At 40.0% G+C, this 25,075-nt stretch overlaps 1 protein-coding gene across 2 annotated transcripts in view; it reads right to left on the reverse strand.

Annotated features, from left to right (window-relative positions):
• Window positions 1-278: 278 nt before the first annotated feature.
• HSPA12A (heat shock protein family A (Hsp70) member 12A) overlaps window positions 279-25,075 on the reverse strand; it is a 57,718-nt gene continuing 32,921 nt past the window's right edge. For both annotated transcript variants that reach the window (XM_068399658.1, XM_068399657.1), the window contains exons 7-12: window positions 13,658-13,829; window positions 10,828-10,914; window positions 10,116-10,220; window positions 8,760-9,018; window positions 6,929-7,032; window positions 279-5,439 (exon numbers count right to left, since the gene is read on the reverse strand). In XM_068399658.1, coding sequence (XP_068255759.1) covers window positions 4,805-5,439; window positions 6,929-7,032; window positions 8,760-9,018; window positions 10,116-10,220; window positions 10,828-10,914; window positions 13,658-13,829 — 1,362 coding nt within the window. In that variant the 3' untranslated portion in view covers window positions 279-4,804. The remainder of the gene's footprint in view (window positions 5,440-6,928; window positions 7,033-8,759; window positions 9,019-10,115; window positions 10,221-10,827; window positions 10,915-13,657; window positions 13,830-25,075) is intronic.

A 25,075-nucleotide genomic window follows, 5' to 3' on the forward strand; every position in this document is an offset into this window, starting at 1 on the left:
CACAAGTGAACCAAAAATGCAGGAGCCTTTTGTCGAAGAGTTGGGTGTGCTGCACAGGGGCCTGCAACCCCCTGGCCAAGACTCTAGGTGTCCACACATCTAAAAGGTTGAAGATATCTGATAAGCAGCACATACAGTTGATGGAACTTTTGCTCTGTTATGCATATGAAGGAGAATCCAAAACCAAGTATAACCACTTGGCCTTCTTCACTTTCAACATAAATCAGGTTTCTTTTTATAGCCATTTTCATAAAAATAGTAACACCCAAAAAGAAATATTCATTTTACTGTATTTTATTTGACATGGTTGAAGACACACAAACACTCAAGATACAATCCAGACAAGTTGTGAACAGCTCCAAACATCAGTGAAATCTGAATTTATCTTGCACAGAGGTGAACAAGACCACAATGGTTGGTTTTATAATATAATTTAAGACTATTTCAAGCAGGTGAGTACTGTGACGTTATGCCCAACAACTTTTATACTATTCATCCGCTTAAGCCAATTCATATCATAAATATGCTGCTCATCTTGGCAATTAAATCTCTGCAATACATAATTAGCCTTCTCATAATAATGCATTAAAACTCCTGTATATAGATATTGGTATATTCATACCAAAGTAACTGTCCTAACCATCACGGCACATTTATCATATTCTAGCACAATTCATCATTCTATCACAATTAGCTGCTAACTTTCAGCCTAAAGTAACTTGGACTCAAACTTGCAAGTTGCTGCTTAGAGCAAAACTTCTGCCAAGGCCATCTGCTTTCCCTAAGGACAGCAGGCCTTGTCTTTTCAATGTTAAGTTGCACAATGTCATCTGAAACCCCTACCAAAAAATGCTCTGCAGGGAATCTCCTGCAAAAGTAATCAGAACTACTATTCTAATAATGACTCATTTCCTAATAATTCATATTAATTTTACAGCCTAACATCCTTTATCAAAATGGGCATCCACATGCCACTTACAACGTAAAGTTGTTTAACTGGGTTATAGACTACAGACCACAGCATAATACTCTACTCACAATTCTAATTCCTTAGAGGGACAAGCTAATTTTCCGTTCTTAGATTTGAAGAGGGCAACGAGGACAGCTGGGAGTTTGTTCAGTAGTTCAGTGCTCTGCAAAGATAAGCTTAATAGTGCTCTCATCAGACTGAATGAGGAAGTGCAAAAATATGCAAACATATTTTACAGTTACAGTAGGGTCATTTCAGCAACAAACCCCTGCCTGGATCCAGATGGAATCTTACAAAAGGTGAATAAGAAAGGGCAGAGAATCGCTACTGTGCAGGGAGCTATGCTTCAAAAGAGCTGCAGAAACTACCCTTAGCATTCCCTGCAGACAGGCTGAAAACAGCACAAAAATCATGGGCCACTTGATCTTGCAGTTCGTCTCCTCTTCGGGGGGCAGAGGAGGAGGTTGTAGCCATTTATTAGACCAAATTCTGTGTTAACTTAAGGCCACCGGAAACAAATCTGTGCAGAATTGGACCAATTCAGTTTAACACAGGATGTAAAGACACCGACAGCTACTTTTCTTTGAAAATTTTGTCTTTTGGTAAGTGGCAGTGGTAGACGGAGACTGGGTCTTACCCGCAGCTACAATAAATCAGTGTTGCCTGCCTTTGGAAGGTAGTTTTGTGTTTGTTGTTTTTTTTTTAAACTAGAGAAGATCCTTAATAAAACCCCAAAACCTAGTGAAGAAGCTGTATTTCCAGATCATACAATCTAATTTTTAACTTGGTTTTACAGGAGGATTCATCCATTATTATGATGAACTGTGGGAGATGGGAATGGTCACCATCTGAAACAAAGAAATGAAAATCCCAGCAACATACTGGTGCATCTGCGTAATATGCTTAACTGGTATGACTTGCGTTGCAGGAAGAATGTTGTATTCTCTGACACACCAACATTTCTTTCCTATTATTATAAGATCAGCCTTTTACATTTCATATCTTACCATCTTTAAAAGCCTATAATTACAGAAGCTGATTGAGAAACTATGTTATTTAAAATTAACGGCTGAATTAAACCAACAGAGGCAAAGAGCATTTTTATACAAGAAAATAGCACTGTAGAAAGAAAGAGTCTGTACAATATTTAAATATTGTATATACATAAAATTATATTGTTCATAACTCATCTTAAAGGTTCTCTTGTTTGTAAACCATGGAAAGCAACACACAAAAAATCCCAGTATTTAGCTTTTAAAGCGTTTAGCAGGCAGCAGGAAACAGAATGCTAGCAAGCACACTTTGTAATTATAGAAAGTATCCAGCCGGATACTGTGACTAGCATTCTCCATAGTCCTTTTTTTTTTTAAAGCTGAATGCAGAACAGATTTCACATTCAACTAGGGAATTCTGCAGGAGAGGCAGAAACTCAATGGCAAAATGCAGTAGACCAGTTCTGCAGCTCTTTACTGTGGCAAAACTCCAGGCTAAACACAGAGAGCTTAAGTGCAGGATTGGATCGTAAATTAGTGAAATAATTGATAAAGCTTTCATTTCCCAAAAGTGTCAGTAATGGATTTAACTCATGCTCAACTTATCAGAAATGAAGGTTTAGTTTAACAATTAATATTGTGAAGTTTCAATGTAATGAATTCCAGCAGGTAATCAGGCAGCTCTATTTAAATGCTCTGAAAATGGCAGCATTTTAGGATGATTCTAGAGGTTAGTATCAGTCTGCCAATTTGCAGTAGGATTTGGATTTGAATCCGAAGCTATCAGTTCATGGCAGATACAGATTGTAGGTTTTAGAAGTCATCTACCTGTAGCATTTTGCAAAATAAAAACTCTTCCAGTTGCAGAAGAAGTTTTCCAGGTGAACATGCTTAAGAAAATATTTCTAGAAAGTTATTACTTAGAAAACAAGATGCTACCATGACCATCATTTTATTTCACCTGCATTAGAGTTGTGTGGTCATAGCCATGTAAGGAATGCTTTATTTAATGCTATATGTAGTTTCATTCTCTTGGCTTCTGCCTTCCACTTTACTGGCCATTCAACTCAACCCAGAAACATATTTTACTCAATTAAAATGTCTGCTACTCAAAATATATTATGGTACTTTTGATCTGGACATTTTCTCTCTTTTAAGTTATTTAAATCTTCCTGGACAGCCATCATCTAAATGTACTTCCAAATCTTAACACAGGGATTAACAAGAAAAGAAATATAATCACTTGGAGAAGTGCTTGACAAACCAGATGGGTCAGAGGGACCTCGGCAGGCTGGAGAAATGTGCAGACAGGTACCTCATAAAGTTCAGTGAAGGGAAGTACAAAGTCCTGAACCTGGGGAGGAACAGCCCCATGCACCAGCTTGGCAGAAAAAGACCTTGGGGTCTTGGTAGACACAAAGTTGAGCATGAGCCAGCAATGTGCCCTTGCAACAAAGAATGCCAATGGCCTCCTGGGGCGCATTAGGAAGAGCATTGCCATTAGGTCAAGGAAAGTGATTATTCCCCTTTATTCAGCCCTGGTGAGACTACATCTGGAGTGCCAGGTCCAGTGCTGTGCTTCTCCGTACAAGAGAGACATGGACATACTGGACTGAGTCCAGCAAAGGGTCATGAAGATGATTAAGGGATTGGAGTATCTGTCGTGTGAGGAGAGGCTGAGAGAGCTGAGACTGTTTAGACTTGAGAAGGCTCAGGGGATGGTAGGAATGTGTATAAATGCCTGATAGAAGACAGTAAAGAAGATGAAGCTAGACTTCTCAGAGGTATCCAGTGAAGGAACAAGAGGCAATGGGCACAAATTGAAACTCAGGAAATTCCTTTCAAACCTAAGAACAAACTCTTTTGCTGTGAGGGCTGTCAAATACTGGAACAGGTTGCCCTGAGTAGTTTAGGCATCTCCATCTTTGGAGATATTCAAAACTGGACAAAGTGTCCTGCTCTAGCTGACATTGCTTAGAGCTGAGAGGTTGGGCCAGATAGTCAATGGATGTCCCCTCCAATCTCAACTATTCTGTGATTCTATGATTTCAGATGGAGACTAATAAAAACAAGTTCAGAAGACCCAAAAGGGAACCAGTTTTGTTCTTAATAATTTTCCAAAGTATAATGAGGGTAATGCTAGCCATTTAACCCAACAGCTAGTTCTGAAAGCTTTGACAATAAAGGCCTTGTTTTCAAACTGGAGCAATCATATTAGGCTCTTGAAAAATATATATATTTAGGAAATATATATTTCCTAAATCTAATTTTAAGGATTTTCTTTTCAGTGGGATCTCAGAATTTAAGAAACTCAGTTCCCATTTCTTTAAGTCATTGATTTTCAGCATGTAAAATTTTGAAAGCACAGGGCAAAATCAAAAGAACACTGTAGACTACTAATTCGTTCCCATTGCCAGAGGATGGTGCTGTTTAAACAGATACCCCACACAGACATGCCCCCTATAACAATGGGTTAGAGAGTTTTTCTTGGGAGGAAGAGGAAGAAGAACAACAAAGCACAGAGATTATGATTTTATAACTTTTTAACTAATCTTCAGGACCCAACAATAATCAGTATTTACTTAATAAAAGAAGATCTTTAAGCATGCTCGAGTTACTTGGGAACTTTTACTACCTCTGGGACTTTTGCTCCCAAAACTTAAGGGTCTTTCAAAATCCAGTCTTTGGTCATTAAAGGGCACAAATATGACATACCCCACCTTACTAGCTGTTCTCATATAGCCTGCTGAAATTCAAGTTGATTACGTGATACATGAAAGTCAAAAAATGGAATAGTGGAAGGTCAGTCTCACAAACAGGCCATGGTGGGGAAAATGGGCTGTTAGTAGTTTAAGAAATCAATACCGACTTTGACACTTTTAGAGGTGGCAACATCAATGGCCATGGCTTTGATTTCAGTGTCCCCAAACTGCATAAGTGTTTTGATCTCCCGCCGGTTTGGCACTGAAGCATCAGTTCCCGTGAGATCCAAGCGAAGGGTGCCACACTTTTTCACTCCAGATTCAGTGATGAAGCTGACATTATCTTGTTCTGAGCTATAGATATTGATCACTATTACTAACTGAGAAGGTTTGGCAGGTGTGTAACTGCGTGTCACAGTTTCTCCAAGGGCTACAGATTGGTCAGCTGAGATAAATTTGTCAAAGACATCAGTGCACCAGCGTGTGCCATCTTTGACTAGAAGCTTCTCTGGTGGATGCTTCCCTTCCACAAACCGATTGAGCACACCCACACCGTAGGTGAGAGGTGAACGCCGTACTTTGATGACAGCAGGGTCTAGACCAAAGAGAACAGCTCCTTTGAGGATAGTGAGCCCCACATCCTGAGGAATGATGACTCGACATCTTGAACCAAAAGCGCTCTGGACAGCTTGTTGGAGTAAGGGGGATTCAGCGAAGCCACCCACCAGGAACAGAAACTTGACATTGGTCACTTCTGGCTTATCAAACACATCACCTAAACAGAAACAGAGCCCATTCAATAGGGAAAAATTCACCATGACAAGGCAATGCAGGTGAAACTCCTAATGTCTGAGTGCACTGAATGTCCCATGCACATGCACAAGATCTGAAACTGTCACATCTATGCCCACACTGCCACTCTCAGCATGCACTAGTTCCACTTCTGTAGTCTCTTCCATACTCTATTTCACTGTGAATGGAAACTTACCTCAAAGCATACAATATTTCTGAACTGGCACTGAAAACAGAATCTTTATTTAGCTTCTACCAGTAAAGGGAGATATAGATTTCTTGAAAAGAAATCCTGCGAGTCACATTATGAGTAGTAGGGACACAGACATCATCTTGCCATTTCAAGTATCAGTGAGATATTCCCAAACCTAACCAATCCACATACCCTTCATTGCATTCCATATAAGTCACCCCATTTTAAATTCACTTATTATCTCTGACCCTAACATCTTAACCATAATAACTACCATCTGCAAAATAATATCTTCTTACATTTTACAGATATTCCTTCTTAGCTTAAGGCCACATCCCCTACTTTCAAGAAAATCAAACAGTTCAGTTGTAGGCTCACCCTTAGCTCAAATAACTGAGGCGGCATGACTGAGTTATCTGATACAACTATTGTAATTCTAGGTCTCTCCCTCCCTGCTCACATATAAGCTGTTCTGTACTAGTTTTCTTACTAAGTTGTGACCTCTGAAATTTACCTAGTAATTCCTCACATACAGTGAGCAAAGCTGGATATTCCATTCCAAGTAAGATTTGATTAGTGCTTTGTAATGTGTAGAACAGCAATATTTGCTCAGTACATATATTATACTCTACTTGATACAAATCCAATCTTCCATCAGGAAGACTTTAAATAATAAATTTCCCAATAAGCCTATGTCACTTTCCATTACTGGATAAATAAATTCAGTGCTGCTTAAGCCATGCCTGGAAGTACTTTTACCATGATGCATCATTTATTATTTGTGTTTTAGAGATGTCAGTGATTTGGATGCTCATGAACAAATGTGACCTTCCACTGAGGAAAAACGAACTAGAGGTTTTAATAGCAGGAATAATCAGACTCTAGCTACATCTCTGACATTATTTAGTTGTTGCCTGAAACAGGGGGGGGGAAAAAAAAAAAAGGCAGGATCTGGATTAGTCAGTGCATTTCAGCCTTCTGAATGCTTGCAGCCCTGGAAGTACAGAATAATTGAAGCTTAGGCAGTAACAGGACTGAATCACACTCAATAACTAGTACTAGAACTAGACAGGAATACATGTTAAGGTGATGTCCCTTACTTTTATTATTTTCCTAACTACTTTGTAGAGAACAACAGTTTCAGAACTAAATTCTTTGCCCACATTTGGTGTGCACTAAGGGGGTTGTTTGACTTCAATTCCAGTTACTGGTTTGAAACAGGTAAGCAAAACTTCAGTTTCAGCTCAGCCAGAAAGTGGAATTACATGCAGATACGTACTAAGGTGCTGAATGATCTGGTCAATTGTAGGTTTGAAAAGAGCATTCATTGCATCTGGGCTCATCCTCAGCATTCCCTGGGAGGACCACTTCACAAAGTCCACACTGGAAAAGAACAGTTAGAAAGGACATTAAAACATTACAGCTGAGCTGTAAGAAACAGCCAAGCACTCATAAGACACACTAAATAAATAGACACAATAAATAAAAGACACAATAGATAAATTAATGAGTTTACAGATTCTGCATGACTTTTGTTCGGAAGAAAGTGCCTCACCTCACCCTAGGCTCATACCAACTGCAGCAATGTAAAATTTCAAGGGAGAATTGTTATTTTTGCTTGTCTAATTGTTGTTTTCTTTGCCTGATTGCCTTCTGCAGCATTACCAATGCTCAGCTGCTTCCTGAAACAGCTGGCAGTCAATCCAGTGCTCACTCATCTGAAACACCACTGATTCATCCCCAGAAGGGCAACACTTAGATTATAGTAGCAGCAGGCCAAAGCCACTGGAAACACACAAGGAAAACAAGCAAGTATGGGAAGCCTCAGGAGGCAGAAGGGAGCACAGCATTTTTAATGAGGCATAACATTTGCTAAGTGAATACAGGCATTATGTTATTCCATCACTGATGCACATCCATATAGCTCAGTAATCTCCTTTTCATTCATGCACATTATATGTCACCTTTCTACTCTTTCTATCCCATTATCCAATTAATTTCATCTTATTTGAAGGGAAAATTTAGCATTCCCTCTAAGATTCACCATTAAGACTATTTATAAATAGGAGATGGTCTGGTGAGGGGGAATATTTCCAGAAATTTTTAATGATTTCAGAACATCAGTCTCGTTTAGGAAGTGACTCTGAGCTGGATTCCAAGTCATTTAGGCTTAAAGTACATTTACCAATAACTTTAGGAAAAGATGCAGGAGTTTCAGCCTGCATGGTACGTTCAGCATTCACTGGATTAAAAAACAGAAAGAAGCCAAGGTACAGGTACTAAATATCACATCTTCTGCTCTCAGGTCCCAAGCATTCTGCCCCAGATTCACAGGCTCTCTTGTTCATTCTCTTTGATGCCATTAATCTCCAGGTCTCCTGTAGTACAGAACTTCAAAAGATGCACAATGCCCACTTCTACTTTCTCCTCACTACTTCCTTTTGGGTAGCAGCCCGTGATCTTGTCATTTACGGTGCTTTCTTGATACTTACAATCAGTAACTAAAATCTCCGCAGGGAATTATGTCTCCCCATCTACTGAACAAATGATCTAACTGTAAAATACTAGGAGTAAAGAAAGCCTGCCATCACTTCCGAAGAAGAATGCTTTCCTCTTGCAGAGCTCTATGCAGCAGTATATGTTTTCACCAGTGATCTTGTATTGTTCATAACTTTCCTCAATACATGAATATACTTACACATCTCACTCAAGATCTTGGATTTGTTCCAGGGCCCAGACCCCTAAAAATTAAGGTTCTAGGTAACTAACTTCTAGACATCACATTCTGTATTTGATCAGATCTTCCTAATTAACACATAAGAGACTCAAAATATATAGTCAAATTCAGGAAAGCGAGGCAGTGGTGGCCTAACAAAAGTCATAGAAAGCAACACCAGGACAGTGCAAGTTTTGTATAGAAAAGCTTTTGCAAGAGATTGAACAGAACTTTTCATTCTGGAAACCGCACTTCAGCAATTCCATTTTCTCATGTTTATATTACATTTTTAGATTATTATCTTTCAGTCTACATGTAATTAGGGTATTTTAATTATTTGTCTTTGCTACCAGTAGTTAATTCTGCATCCATTTGGGTTCAATCGTCTACTCACTTGCTTTTCCTCAAGGCATGTTCTACACTGTGACCTCGAAACTTCTTGTAATAGTCAATGAAGGAGAAAGGCAGAGTGATGTTTAGTGGGTTGGTCCTGTCTGGAGCTGCTGCCCGTTTACGGGACTCAAATGCTATCATCAGATCTACCCAGGCAGCAGGACGTTTGATTTTAAATTGCTCAATAAAATCTTCTCCAAATATTTTACACAGGAGCTTTTCAAATTCAAAGTCCACACCTAGAGAACCATATGGCCCACCTGTATTACAAACAAAACACAGCTTTAATGTTCTGAACTGCTTATTAGATTACAAGTTGAGCAAATACACATCAGATCAACACTACCAGGACTGTGATCGGAGAAGATCTACAGAAAGAGGTATCTTTCCAAAATGTAACAGCTGGTCTAATACAGAACATAATCTTACCTTTGCCTCACTTTTACTCCTATACCCTCATAGCCACTGTAACACTACCACTATAAAACAGAAACATTTTTGTTAGAAGCAAAGGAAACTGCCTCCTTATCCACACATGAGAAGGTGTGGGTTGGACTCTTATTTATGAGTAAACAGACTTGATGTACACTGTTCCATTTGCTCTTACTAGGTCATTTTCCGGGGTAGTCTTACAGCCACCAAGACTGAGGAGGCTCAGCGATGAACCATACAGATGAAGATTAACTTGATATAGAGACAGAGCAACAAATAGGCTGACTCATGTGCTTAACAGCTTAGTCACAGTACAAAGTCAAAGGGGATCTGGAGTTCAGGATGGGAATACTATTCAAGGAATTGCACATTTTATCTTTGTTGGGGACCAATCATTGTGCATTTTTCCCAAGGGATGGTAGACCCTCCTTGTTACACTGCCTGTGAAATTACTGGAATATATAAGGTTCCCCTTAAACCTAGGGAAACTTCTGTTCTGACAACAGTAACTTTACACGGATCTTGTTGTGACACTCAGCTACTCATATCTCCACAGTACATCCCTGAATACCTGGACAGAGCAGCATACACAGATGACCTCTCAAAGAACAGGAAGATGGCAACTCTACTAGAAGAAGTCAGATCAGGACCATGGCAGGAGGTCATGGCCTGAATGGGAATGAATAACACAGGGGACGGCGGTTTCTTACTCTCCCAATGTGAGGTTTACCATCCAAAACCATCAGAAGCATTAAGTGATTTACCCATGTCTGCTGCCCAGAAGTTAGGTTATACTAATTTTGAATGCAGGTCTTATTTCAGGAAGAACTGTTGGTGAAATGTAGTGAATAATAAAGGCATACATGTCCTTCACTGACAAGTCAAAATATTACATAAATAAAGCAAGCAGTGGAAGTAACATTACCTGTTGCCTTGTATAGCTCCTTAAGATGTCCTTCAGGGAGTCTGATCTGATGGACAGTTATATCCACTGTGCCTCCTCCACTGTCAACAACGATGTAACGGTCACCTAATTTGCCAAAGGAACAGGCAAACGGTATTTACATAAGCGTTATCACAACAGCACATCGCAGTGAAAGCTTCTCAGGGGCATTATCACTGTGAGATATAATGACTTACAGAAAGTCATTAACGTCTACGCTGAAGACTTGATCTTTATTAGTAATTATAATGCAATGATTGATAACTAATATGAAATTCAGGTGTCAAAAGCTATTGATTTAGCACAGATGAAAAGTAGGTTAGTGGAATTGCTCATGCTGCTGGTGTATATTCTAGTGGGCTATCAAATTAATACTATGGCATATTTACAAGGCCTACTCTGAGGAAAATATTCTGGTTGCATTTTAAAACCCAGATTCCTTTCTATCATCTCCTTAATAAATCATATTTTGCTAGAGCATACAGAGTTGCAGCTCAGCCTTAGTAGCTAAGAGCAGCACATGAACTTGTATTTTTTCTTTTCCTATTTATAGGAAAAGAATATAGGAATCCTGTTTATAGGATTATTTATAACCACTGTAGGAACAATGCAGTGCACAGCCCTTTTGTGAGAAACACGTTTGCCTGCAAAATAAAACCAGTGAGAGCAAAGTTTATTCAAGAAAGGACACTACCTTCCTCCAGTTCAGACCAGATCTCTCCTATGACGTTTTCCACCAAAAAGGTACGACTCTGTCGATTACGACGGACGTGTTCCTTAGCTAATCATTGACAGAGAAAAAATTACTGAGCATAAGAAAGCATGAAGAAGTTGATATCATAAGCTGCAGAAAACAAGTGCAAGCAGGCTGACAGATCTGTATGTATCACTTCTTAACAAAACAAACGAACAAAAATTACTGCATTAGAATCGGGAACAATATAATGTTGTTCCTAGAAAGAAGGAGAAATGTTTTTCAGCCACGCTGATCTTCCTTGATACTAACTGGATGAAAACCGATGACCTCATAGGAAAGCTATAAGCAGGTCTGATTTATTTCTTTTTATATTCTGCTTTTCAAAGCTCCGCCTGGAAGCAGGCAGGCTCCCAGCCAGCTGTGCTGGGCGCAGCCCGTGCCGCCAGGCGGCAGCCCCAGCCAGCTGCCAGACCGACCTGTGCCGCCCGGGGACAGGGGGACAAGCCCCACGTTTCCAAAAGCCGCTGCTGATTTTGGGTGCTCAGGCAAAGACGCCTCCCAAGCCTTTCAGAACATCGGTCTGTCGCAAAACAAGCAGCCAAAAGCACTGCTTCTCAGGTTTATAACTTCTTAAGGCCACAGTGATCACCAAGTCTGACCCTCATAATGTTTTAAATATACACCAATTAAAAATTAAGCATAATGTAGCAATACTATTATAACAATAAGTTAACTTACAATATTTAATTGCTACTTAGACATTTAAAAGATGCAGAACAGTCTGTGAAGAGAAAGCAGAGAAGTGAGAGGCTTTGCTACTATGCTTCTTAATCAACCCCTACAACTGAATGACCAAAAAATGATTCCCTGTGTAACCTTTATTCACCTTCAAAGGCACTTCTATGAAACACTACAAAAGAAGAAAGGCACCCTGTCATGCATGAAAACATCATTTTTTCTGAAAACATCAGCATGCAGATCACTGACAGCCTTTTCCTTCTTGTTTCTATAGTGCCTATCATCTGAAAAAGACCAGCAGCTCCGCTTGCCCCGACACCCTCCCCATAAAGACCCTACGATGCAGCATCAGCCTCACTGTGCTGATTTAGGAGCACACAGTGAGAGCTTAAACGATGAAGCATTCAATGACAGAACAAGCACTAGGTCCAAGCAAGGACCTGACACAGAGCCCACAGAAGTCAACAGGAGCCCTTTCATTCACTCCTGTGGGCTAGAAGTGAACACAGGAACTAGTGTTTAACCATGACTGAGGTAAGGTTATCCTGGCAACTATGTAGAGTAAAATTTTTGTTTTGACTTCACAGCAATAACATGGTCCTCGGAGTGCTGCTTCTCTCTGTTTATATTTGAAAGGTTTTTCTCCTTAATCTGTTCTCAGCTTGTCTTGGGTGCCTGCCATGCCTTTATGAAATTTTAATTCTAACCCCAAATTAATTCACTCCAAACTTGTTTTCCTTAATTTCGACATGAAATCTTTCTCATCCCCAATAGCTTTCACCATACAAAGTAAAGGAGGAGAATGGTACTCCCACGTCCAAGTAGAAGCCTGTTAGCAGAAATCCATGATCTGCCAGATTCTGCCCAGCTGCAAAACCTTAACCAGAGAAACTCTTTTCTTTGATTAGTTTCCCAGAGGCAAATCCCTGTGTAGCCTGAAAGTGAGTTCATGTAAAATCGCATGGAACTGGAATGGTTCAGGACACAAATAAGGGGGACAAAAGACAAAGGGTCCCTGAAGGGACTGTGTCCTGTGCTCTGTGTAGGCCTCCATAACACTGAACACATCTGACAAGTGCTGGCTAGAAGAGGCATGGCTTAGAGAATGATGTAGTGACTCTGCCTAACTAAAAAAAAATACCCTCCAGTAAGTACAAGAATAGCTTTACTAGCTTAATCTTCCACTTGCCTGTAAATGTGATAAAATACAAATTCTTCTGAAAAATTCCTCCTGGGATAGATTAGCACACTACCACCAATATCAGTGCAACTGTTACAATTCACACAGATGGGAAATCTGTCCATTATGCAGCAATGACATCTTACTGCTGCTTCATTTTCCTTTTTTTGTCCCTCTCCTATTTTCCTCCAGTCTCAGGTAGGATACTAAGCTCAAAAATCTTTGGTGATGAAGGATCTTTTGGAAAGTGACTCACGCTGTGGTTCAATCTCTGTCCCTCATTGTACATCAGTCTTCAAACACTGATATTAGCAACAGATCCCAGGTCAATAAAACAGAAGTGCCGTACCTAGTTGCCCTTCTACAAGTAGATAAATTCATTGCTATATTCCAATACCATGTGTTCCCCCGAGTGTTGAAAGTAATTAATGATATTTCATAAAGATAACACCAAAAAGGATTTGCTAAAACTCTGGAACACCTCAGATGAAAAGTCTCATTGCAGATTCAGTTACTTAACACCGCTTCAATAATGCAGCTAATCGAACACATAATTGTTTCCAACAAATTAAATGTAAAAAATGATCCAACATGAAGTATTGAGTTTAATTAAGGCAGAAAAATACCCTTGTGAAAATACTAAAAAGACCCCCACAGCATCCCAATAAAGGCAAGGCAATGAAGCTACCTGTATGCTAAAATTCAAGTGCGTGCAAACATGTCTGCTGGATCAAAGCCTTCACTAGTCTCATTACAGTAAACAGCAAAACAGTTTATAAAAGCAAACCAATGCTAGCCTGAAACATTTCGAGAGAGCAAAGACAACAAGAAATGGTAAGAAAACAGCCCCCATAGACAAAGCAAACTTAGGCATAAGAATCTAAAGAAGCGAGTTAATAGAAGAAGTACCCTGTGTAAATCCAGTTCCAATAGTGTCACTTGGGCTATAACCATTGACAGGCGCCCTACTACTCAGGTCTATCATCTGGTGCAGGCGGAGCTTTCGGCAGTAGATAGAGGCAGCCTCGGGTTCCAGGGCAATGATCAACTGCTCGGGATTTTCAGGAGACGCCATTCCTGCCTGTGAGAGAGAATCGATCAGAGAAGTGGAGTGGGAAATACCGCAATGTACCAGACCCTTTTCAGCAAGTGAACAAGCCCTTCCCCAGCTTGCAGTTTCAGTTAGGTCAGCCCTCCACGTTCAACGCACAAAGGAGCTGCTGCCGTTTGCTAAAGGTCTTGATCTGGGAATCATCCTGCCCACGATGTATAGCACAACTTCACAGGCTGTAACAGGGAAGTATGCATGCACTTACCATGCTAAGTGCCTAATGGAGCAGCTATGTGCATGACAGGTGGAGAAAGGAAGAAAGTCGCTTTGAAACCTGTAATGAATCGCCTAAAACCTGAACTCCTAACTAACCCGTGAATCTGCCTGCTAAAAGGGGTTTCATGCTCCTTTAAGGAGTGAAGGAATACCTTTGGCCTTTCCTCCCCACAACAATATTTTAAGTATGGCTTTCTTTATATCCCAGATATATATAGTCCTTGCCAAAATGGGCTCCCCACACTGTCTAGCTTACTAGGAATATACAATACACTTTGCCAGTAATGCATCTTCTGACTTAAAACCAACATTTTCTGTTTCAAAATCCATTGCTTTCAAGGACATTCACTTTTATAACATCTTTAAAGTGCTCAGTATATTCAAAGACTCAAAATACAATAGGGCAGCTTCCCTAAAACGTAATGAGAACAAGTCTAAAAATAATCCCACATTATAAAAATCAACTTTTGCCATTCTTTCTATTTTCTTTCTGGATTTTCAGCCTCCAGACACACAGATTTTCAAGAAGCCACAAGTTCTCATGTAACCACATCACTCTCAGAGCTGGGCTTAGAGAAAAATATCAAAGAGCAGTTGACAGAACTGTGTTTTCATTCCTTTTCTCCTGTACTTCTCCCTACTGTACAATTTTCTGTTAAAATAGATAAAAATATCTTTCAACTCTTTCTGCCCTATTTTTGGTTTACCCGCTGTTGTTTTTCAGTTAAGTGCCTAAGTACTAAAGCATGCTAACAAATAAATAAACATATGAACATTTCACTTCAACTCATACACACGCACTGTGGTGGCTCCAAAGCATCCCTGAAAGAAGGCGGACTCACATGGAAAGACTGCGGACCTGGACTGGAATTTGGCTTCCTTCATACAGCCACACTGTGGGCTGTGGGAATTGCTGGCTAGTTTACACCTGCAGCTAGAAACTCAAAGTAAAGGTTGTTCAAAAAGCAATACCAGGGTAAGACTTGGAGATATAAAATTGTCCTTCACATTTACTGACTCATTTTACCTTCTCCTTCTTAATAAATAAGATAAATAGATTTTTATAGAAAGCATCTTCCTCATTGTTGAAAACATAAAAGGAAAAACAACAACAAATTAATTCCAAAATAAGAAAATAAGGGTTAAACTAATCATGGTTGCTCGTGGTTGGTCATTATTTTAAAAGCACACCTCATTATTGGGATTACGATCACTTTACATCCTTTATTGCTGCTGAGCAAAACTTTGTGCTTTGGTTACATTCACTGGACTCAACAGCATGATCTGCAATTAGTGGAACTGTCTGGGAAGGAGAATGCTGTGCAAATACCACCGAATATCAAACCTTGCCAGCTATGTGGCAACACATGTTGAAAAAGTATTATATTGAAAAGAATGCTTGCAACCAAACTTTCAAAATTTGGAAAATGCAGATTTACAGCAGCCAGAGTAACTCTAAAAGATACAAAAAGACTATCAAAAAAGCACAGGTCCAAGTCCTGCCATCATACCACTTGCACGTAAGCATGTCAGCAGGTACAGGTTTAGATAAAGCTCTGGAGTGGTACCGGGGATCAGATGAAGTTCTTGCATTGTGCCTTATGTAAACCTAATCTTTCCTCCCACCAGTCTGGATGTACTAGGCACAAGCAGGGCTGGTTTCATACCAGCTTGCTTCAACATCACGTATCTCCAGTTGAGCTCTTCTACACATAAAGCTTTAATTTGTTGCTTTGGAAAGGGCAACATTCAAGATACGAATCGATACTTGGTCCCTGACAGATATTCATCTTATCTGCTAAAGAATTCAAAAAATGTGTCGTCTCTGCACACAAACCATCTCAGCCCTTTACTGTCTTTGGCTTTGGAAAGTTTTGCTAAAAGCCTAATCTGAATCTTTCTTGCTGCAATTTTAAGGCCAGCACTTCTTGCCCTATCCAATAAGGGCACGGAGAACAAATAGCTCCCTACTACCCTACTACAGTTTTCACATATATTAAATCCATTATCATGTCCTGTGAGAGCTCTGAATCTGAGCAGCAAGTGCATTTTTTTAATATCCAAATTTAGCATGCTCTGTCTGCTCCATGTACTGGGCAGATGTTACTAGTACAGACAAAGCAATTCTTAGTCTCACGTCTAACCTACGCACTAAAAGAAAAAATTATATTTTAGGGAAAAAAGTGTGTTGCTAAGGATATTAAAATCCAAAGGCTACCTCATACAAAGTATTGGCAGAGGTGACCAGAACTGAGTTGCACACACAGGGAATGCACTAGTATTTCCTAACTTGAAGGGGTAGGGGGAAGATTGTATTAATTGCAGAGTCATCTGTTCTGGGGGGGATTTTGATACAGATTTCCAAGGCTTGTTCAGCTAAAAGAAAACAGTAAACCATTAACAACAACACTTGCTTCCTCCCCTCCTCCAGCAGTACCATGAACTTCTCACATTGCAGCCTGCATGTCAGGAGAGGAAGGCAGTGACCTGCAGCAGATGGACTCAGATCCATGTTCTCAGACCCTCCAAGTACAGCAGATGCTATTCTTGCTATTTTTTCTCTCTAGATATTATTTTAACATACTCAAAATATCTCCTGAGGAAAACATTCAACAGAAATGGCAGTTTTTAACAGTTCAAAGCACAGCTGATCCTAACAGAATTTCATGAAGAAAATGTTGAGGTTTTTTGTTAAAAAACTTTCCTTACAGTGTTTGAAGGGCCAGTTACAATGAAGAATGTGTTATTTCACACCATAAAAAGACCATGCAAATAATCTTGTACATTGAAAGGTACTAGGTATCCAACATATATATATATATTTATATGTACATATACATATATATGTAGATATATATGCATGGACCAATATTGACTCTATTTCATACCTTGTGTACATAGTATTTCTACTTTGATTACCAGAGACAGCACATTACTGCACATAAGACAGCACAGAGAGAGTGGGGGAAGAGGAGATGAGAAAGAAACATGAACACATACACACTGCTAGGGAGAAATGGAGCAATGAGGTTGCTTTAATACAAGCTCTGAGAAGATGAAGACTTAGGAGACAGTACCTCTGCCCCATCACAACAGCCAAGGAGAAAGGGATAGATGGGAGAAAAATATTGAGCGTGCAGAGAAAGAGGAGTGAAAACAGGAGGTGGTCAACACAAAGAAATGGTTATGCATTCACTAAAAATATTAACTGTAGAAGTTTGGGAATTTGCTATATTTTACATTTGTTCCTTTCTGTCTCCCTCTCTCCATGCCCTCACCCACTGCTGCCCAAGTACTACTGTAACTAAGAACAGAGATTCACAAGTTAACAGGCTTGAACGGGACAGATCTAAACAATGTCTCGGTATTCAACTTTATACAGATCATTCTGGCAGTGGGACAGATGCATCATGTTGCTTTTGCCTACGGCAGCTTATAGCACACATCATAACAGAGCCATGTCTTGACTCTAGTCTGCTAAGATTTTCTTTCTCCCATCATACTCACTAGCAGTACAAACCCAGTCATCACTTTTGAAACATGAAGGAAGCAGACAGCAGTTTTCCCAAAAAAGTAAACATGGAAAACCCATCATGAAATTACAAGAATCCTTTGAGCACCAGAAAGCTCTTAAAAATTAATTTATTTGCAGAACATTGCTGTATTTATATACCTGGAAGAAGCCAAGAACACTATGAGAAGAACTACTTTAAAAGACTGCCCCAAAACTCACTTTGCTCATATGCCTGAGGACTAGGATTTCATGCTTTGACAAGAGAACTCCCAGATTTTCACTCACTACAGTAAAACAGGTCTGTGAGCTGGTGCCAGTGCATTGCTGTTCATTCGCCAAGACGCATCACTGACAGCAAACCTCAAAGTGCTTCAAAGCCTCATGTACTGGAGCACAAATAACTACCATACAGATGCAGGTGAATTCTTAACCTGGCACACCAGCTCTGCTTTTATAGCCAGAGATGTGTCACCAAAGAGCCACAGCTGACCACAAATACATTCTTGATTCCCTGAACAGCACCAGCTGTCAAGTGTTAGACTAATTCATCATTAGCAAATATTGAGGTCTGGACTGAAGCTCAGTATAGCAGTCTGCCACTTGCAGACCAGATGAGCATAATGATCCGTTCTTCTGGGTGGCAGGAAGAACCTTTTAAACCTGTTTTACCACTAAAGCCGCATTTGTAAGCACCAGAGACAAAATTTAAAAGTTGGATTCCATGAAATAGCGCTGTAAAGATAATGTGGTTCATTAGGAAATGAAGCTCTGCAGGACAACATCATTCAGCCAAAAAGAACAGCAGCTGTGAATTAACATCAACATTTTTCTATTTTTCAAGATATTTATTATAATTAGTAACAATAGGAAAGCCATGATTACAAGTTAAGCACCGCACAGCCCGCATGAAGGAAGTATTGTGTGATTGAATCAAGGCAACACAAAACAGCAGTTGGAAATTAAGTGCTTTGTGAAATTTACACTGTTTAAACTAATCAGTTCATTGTGTTAACGGATTCATGACAACACCATCCACTTAGTGCCTTGGTAAGTGAGCTCTTCTCTAATCCTCCTCCTTTTTCACTAGCTAGCACTTTCTCCAGTTCTGTGGCATCAAACTGGGATCTTGCAAATAAACAACTGAGATCTAATTACAGAGGCAGAGCATGCCAGGAAAGAAGATGAGCAACACAGGAAAAGGCTCTCAGCATTATCACAAAGAGGCACATAAGGGGTAGCTGGGCTGGCAGGGAGCGGGGCTAGTGGATATCGCAAAGCTGCATAAAAAGCACTGCCACATGCAGTTTTGCCAGATCTTTAGCCTCGAGACTTAAGAAGCCTTCACAAAAAATGTTTGAAAATCACTACGCCGTCATGTACTCCAATGCTTTGCTGTTAGTCTTCAGAGTGATGAACAGTACCACAGTACAATAAGTATCGTGAACAAATACAACGGAGCGAGGTCAGACAGCCCGTTTAGCTCAGTCCACTTATCAGTTCAAAGACAGATTCTTAAAATTGCTCAACAGCCACAAAACGAACCAGATTTTCAAAGGCACCCAGATTCCTCTTAGAGACCGCAGTGAAGAGAATGGGTTTGCCAAAGGCAGGAGGAAGAACTGCTGGGTGCTCCCCTCCTTTGGAAAATTCATCTTCAGGATTTAAGAGCCTAGATGAAAACTGAGAATTAACTTCTTTCTTTCTCTTTTTTTTCTAAATCTAGTCAACGCAGTGCTTGAGTGGTAGTTGATCCTGCAAACATCTGACATCTACAACATGGAAGAGACACTTTCTGCTTTACAGAACCAAGAGCTTTTAGCTTTCTTTTAAACAACATTTCCTATACATACTTGTGTACACATAATAGACACACATAAGTGCATACATTCTCACACTACTGTTGCCTGTTGAGCTAAAATTAGGTTTGTGGCACAGGCTGTCCTTTGTCCTATTCTGATCAGGTGCCACTGATAATATTTTGCATTTCACAAGTGAGAACAGAGTGGATAATTATCACAGCTGCAGAATTCCCTCAGTGTCAGCTTCCTCATCTGAACAGTTAAGTGACACGACAAAAATACTCATCACTGAGAAATCTGCTTAAGAGAGCATAAATGAAATCTCAGGCTATGGTAAAATACTAATAACTTCATTTTGCAGACAAGGGAAACCTACATTATGAAAGATGACAAGTGGAAAAGCCATTGGTTTTAATGGAAGGGGCACAAAACTGGAAGTTAAGAGACCCCTGTAATAGTTCTCATTTATTCACTTTGCACTAGCATAAGTGATTAAGTAACAGGAAAAACACAGAAGGATGAACCCCAATGTCAAAATCATCCTTTAAATTGTCCTTAGGATTTTGGGATTATCCTGAGACCTCTCTTTGAGACCCCAGGTATCTTCCCTTCTGTCATGATGAAGTAGATACTGCTACTATGTATTTATACAATTTTTCCTTGCTTTTAAAATACCAGAGCGTAGGCTCTGCAGGGCTTTTTGAATTCCCAGGGCTTGCCTATACCAGAAGCTCATACAAAGTAACTAACCCACAGAAAATTCACAGCCTTCCCACAGCCTTCATGTAGGCTGAAGGTAGTGCTGCTCGCATTTCAAAGGTAGAATTCACAAGCTATGAACTACTGTAATGAGGTTTAGGTGAAATTCTTCATCCTGCAGGAAGTTAGGATAGATGATAACAAGGTACCTCGCACCTACATAGCTGGTTTGGTGAACTTCACCAGACAAGATATAAATTAATTCTTGTTAATAGTGACACTACTCCCCAACACTTAAGAGTTTGTGCATGAACCTTTGTGTTGAAGGGGTAAGAGGTTTAGATTAGCATTTTATTTAGAATTAGACTTAGTTTTATGGTGGAACAAACTCTTGGATACCAACTTCAAAAAGCTGAGACGAAAATACATAATCATTGTGTAAACTATTATTATTATTAATTCCAAATAAACCACTAGAATCACTTACAGCCCTCTGCTACAGCACTTACACTGAGAAATAACAAGGAAGTAAGTATTCATGACTGCTAATTTCCATGAGTAATGGCTACAGAATGAGAGGGTTCAAGGAGGGCTGCTAGAGAACACGTCCTGTAAGGAGAGACTGAGGGAGCTGTGTTTGTTTAGTCTGGTAAAGAGGTGGCCAAGGAGCAATCTAATAGCTGCCGGCAGCTATCTGGAGGGCAGTTACAAATACAGCAGAACACAACTTTTCTCAGACTTGCCAGGAGATACAACAAGGGGCAACAGCCACATACTGCAGCTTGTAGAGTTCAGATTAGATATTAGAAAAACCCTGTTTCACTAGGAAGGTGAGGCAGCACTGGAACGGCTGCCCAACGAGTCATCTGTGTCCTTGGAGATTTTTAAAACTTGGCTAAACAAAGCCACTACTGACCTGGTGTTGGCAATAACCCTGCTTCAAATGGGAGGTCAGACTAGATGATCTCCAACAAACTCTTCCAATGTATGTTTCCATGATTCTAAAATGGTGCAGGTATTATACACTGAGAAAGACCAGAACTGCTGGTAGGAATCTTTCCCAAATGCCAAAAACGTAAACACTTTCTCATTCCTTGTCTTTGTGAATGCTGTGTCAAATCCTGTCTGTATCAGCAAGAGGGAGCCTATCACGTCTGACAGTTCAACAGCAGTACCAGACCAGCTGTAACAAGCCTGCAGTTACTCAGGGCCTCACAGGTTTCCATATGGAGTTCAGTCATCTTTGCAGTTAGAACTTCTATTTAAGTGTCTTGGGATCAAAAGGAAACATTTGTCACAGTACGCTTCTTTTTTAACCTGAAAGCCACACTTTTAAAATCTGAAAATATAAAGAACACAACAGTCCTAAGCAGACCTTTAGCCTTACACATCAGCCATCAGTCACATTAAAAAGTGATTCAATATAGGGAAAGCAATTAGCTTAATGCATCAAGGATGCACAAGTTGAGTTTACAACACTAATACAATCGGCACCAAAAAAAAAAATCTGCCTCAGTCCAGTGTCTTGTCACAGAAGGAAATTCAATTCCTAATTAATCCATTTTCCTGTATTTGGTTGTAGAGAAAAAATGGTCTTGTGCTTCGAAGCATGAAAATACAAACAGCAGACCTGGACTTGAAGCTCAATTGTTTTGCTTTCAGCTCTGATACAAGCTTCCCATGTAACATTTTGCAAGTCACTTAGACCAAACTTTGTGAAACAATCCACTAAAGCAAAAGCATCAATTTCTGAGTATCCAACTCAATACCAAGGTTTACAGCAGAGGTATTGCTAAGTTTGTTGGAATGGAGGGTGCTTGGACTGAATAATCAAGCTGGCTATCCTTCACACACATACCTGATCATGCTACTTAGCAAGCTGTTTTGGACCAAAGCAGAATCCATTTGGTATTTCATTTCTGTTTACTAACCTATCAGTAAAGCTACTACGACGATAAGAAATAAAGTACAGCCTGTAACATCGCTCCCTACTAATGGCCGTTTAGAAACTATGGCATTATCCCATTCTGAAAAGCAAGAAGATAAATGTGGCACCTGGAACTGTAATGAAGCGTGACTTTTACTTCCAGCACACTCTGAATAATGAATTTTGTGGAGTTGCATTGGCTACAGTCAGAACTGCTGCATTTGTGTGGTCACTGATTAGATAAAGCAATTTGTTATAGATGGCTAGGCTGTCTTATTGAGATGAATGTCTTTGCTAAGGATAGTCAGACTGCCTCAATTTATTTTTCCTGGGGTTGCTGTTACCCGGCTAAGAGTACGCATTGCTCTACCTGTGCATTTCTATACTTTATATTTTACACATTATTTTTATAATCTCTTATTTGTATTTTCAACCTGAACTTGGAATTCTTTGGGACTGTAAGCACTACTTGATTCTACTATTAAACCCTGTACTCATCAGGTCTTCTGGATTTTGTGTTATAATTTCCCTTTTTAATTTATAAAACAATAAAATTTACTTAACATAGGATATAATACAAACCTTTGAAACTCCTAAAATGCATAATGGAATCCAGAGAAGGAAGAGAAGCAGATAATCTCAAGGGTTCTTGAGCTCTATGAAGTATTACTTGGGAAAACATGAAGCTCTCCTGGGCAGTAGGAGCAATGGGAGGACAAAGAACAGGAAATATTGTCGAATCCCCATATGTGACACTAAGAGAATTGCAGAATACTGGAAGAATACAGTATTCATTATATAAATATCAGAAGGATTAAGATTATACTTCTAGTACAAATGCTAAGGTAAATACAGCTTCTTGCTGAAAACAATGCTGACAAAAAGGGCTCCTCTCTGTCAAGCCTTCCAAAATGTCACCCTTCTCTCGCAGTCAGAGGAAGTCCTTTAGCCGGTTTCTCTTAGTTCAAAAACCTGAGGAAATTTATAATTTAAAACTCCTGTGACAGCTCTGACAGGGGAACATCACCCTACCCCGAAACTAGCAGACATGTTCTACTACTCAAAGCAAAAGGCCCTTGGGACAATCTTGAACTATTTTAAAACTGTCAGACTGCCCATGCAGAAGATAAGCAAATCACCCAGAAATGGGTACGAACTGTTTATTCTAAAGTTATGCTTTCATTGAAAAAATATATCTTTAATATTTGAAGGACTGTTGGTCATTTGTTTACTTCTCAAAGGAAAACACTATTCATGCTGAACTTCCCACAGAGGTGATTTCAGGGTTTTACAGGGTGGACCTGAGGCCTAATGCAGAAGGAAAGAATCAGTGTTCTGTCTTGGCAAAGGTGAGAGATGGAAATCAAAGAGATAAAGTGTAGGAAATAGTGTGTATTGCACCTGTGGGAGGGTCTGGGAAGAGGGTCACGAGGCACTGCCATGTACCACTGCCTGTTCTTGAGTCAAAGACCTCAAGTCTTTGACTGCCCTCTTCATGCACATACTTCAGATCTGCACCAGCCACAGGAGCTGTGTTGGCTCACTGAGAGTTCACATCTGTTTTCAACAGACTGTGCAGAGATGGGCAAGGGCTGCCACAACTCCCAGCTGTACAAGACAGCACCCAAAACTCCACGCACACTGCTCTCTGAATGCGCCCTGATGCAGTCACAGAGACTATATCCCTGTCATAAGCCTCCTGCTTTCTCTCTTCTTCCCTGTACTGGAACCTGAATCACCAGGGGGTGCATTCATTCCACTTTTAGTGGAAACAAGAAGTATTTCAGCTGCCTTTTGCCAACTAGTGGGAAGAGCGGTGTTGCCATTTTGCACTGTATGGCAGTCTGCCCTGCATCTCTCCCAACGGAAAAGATTCTGCTGTCCTTATTAAGACAGAAAATGAGGGCTTACATACCCTCAGTAGGGGTGTCTGTTCTCTACTGCCTTTAGAGGATGCCCACTGGAACTGAATTTCTAGAAGTGGCTGCTTTTCAGACAGAACCAGAGATATAGAAGTACTACTTTCTCTTTGGGGCATGACGAGAGGATTATTCCTGTTGCTATCTTAAATCCAAAAGAGTCCTCTTCCAATTATACTTCATTCTTCTATGGGAAAGCTCTGTAGTTTGCAGAGAAGTGACACTCACAGGTTGTAACAGCGAGATGGATGAATCCAAGAGCAGATGCCTGAGCAGAGTGGTTTGGAAATTATTTTTTTAGCATGTGCTGGTGAGCAGGCCTTGAGGAGGAAAGTGGAACATAAGGAAGGAAATACCTGAATTACGACCACTGGCTGCCAATTATGAAGCAGTATTAAAACCAATTCTGTTTACAATGCATGGAGAAGATTCTGCAGTCTACCTGTGCCTATTCCTCAAAGGGCTTTTGTGAACCGCTGATAAGAAAGAAAGATAATTTCTTCCTACTCACAGGCAAGGCACAAGCTTTCTGGGTCATCATGAGAAAGAAAAGGATTTCTTGTATTTGTGAGACAGAAAAGGCTACCCACAATTGCAGCAGACCTTACTTAGGACATCACATCTAGTCTATCACATTTTTGTCTCAGAAGTAATCCCAGATATATAGACACAGATTTCTAAGGAGAATAATCTTGAATCCCTTACAAGGTAAGGAAGAACCACAAGACTCCGAAATCAACAACTTTTTTCTCTGCACAACAGGCTATGCAAAATCTCCAAATGGCTTGTTTTGTTGTGCCCCTGCCCTTTCATTCATCAAAAATTTTCACAGGTATTGGGACCACAAATAAATCCAAATTAGCATTACTAAAGCTGGCTCACATATTGCTGAATGATGACATGCTAAGGGAGAGGTTATGTTTGTTGACAGGTTGATGGTAAATGGCTGCACAGTGGCATTGAGTCCGTATTTTCACCAAAGTGATGTTGCTGCAGCTCACTCCCAAGAGGCTGTTGCCACAGATCACATTTGTGCAGTACATGAAAGCTTAGCTCCAAGTGGCATTACCAAGAATTTTTTGCTGCATTATATTATATCCCCCAAGGTGCAGGAGGACATTAGTTGCAAGTTCTACGACTAG

This window comes from Nyctibius grandis, chromosome 4 (assembly GCF_013368605.1).
Source record: "Nyctibius grandis isolate bNycGra1 chromosome 4, bNycGra1.pri, whole genome shotgun sequence".
In the NCBI taxonomy this organism is placed as follows: Eukaryota; Metazoa; Chordata; class Aves; order Nyctibiiformes; family Nyctibiidae; genus Nyctibius; species Nyctibius grandis.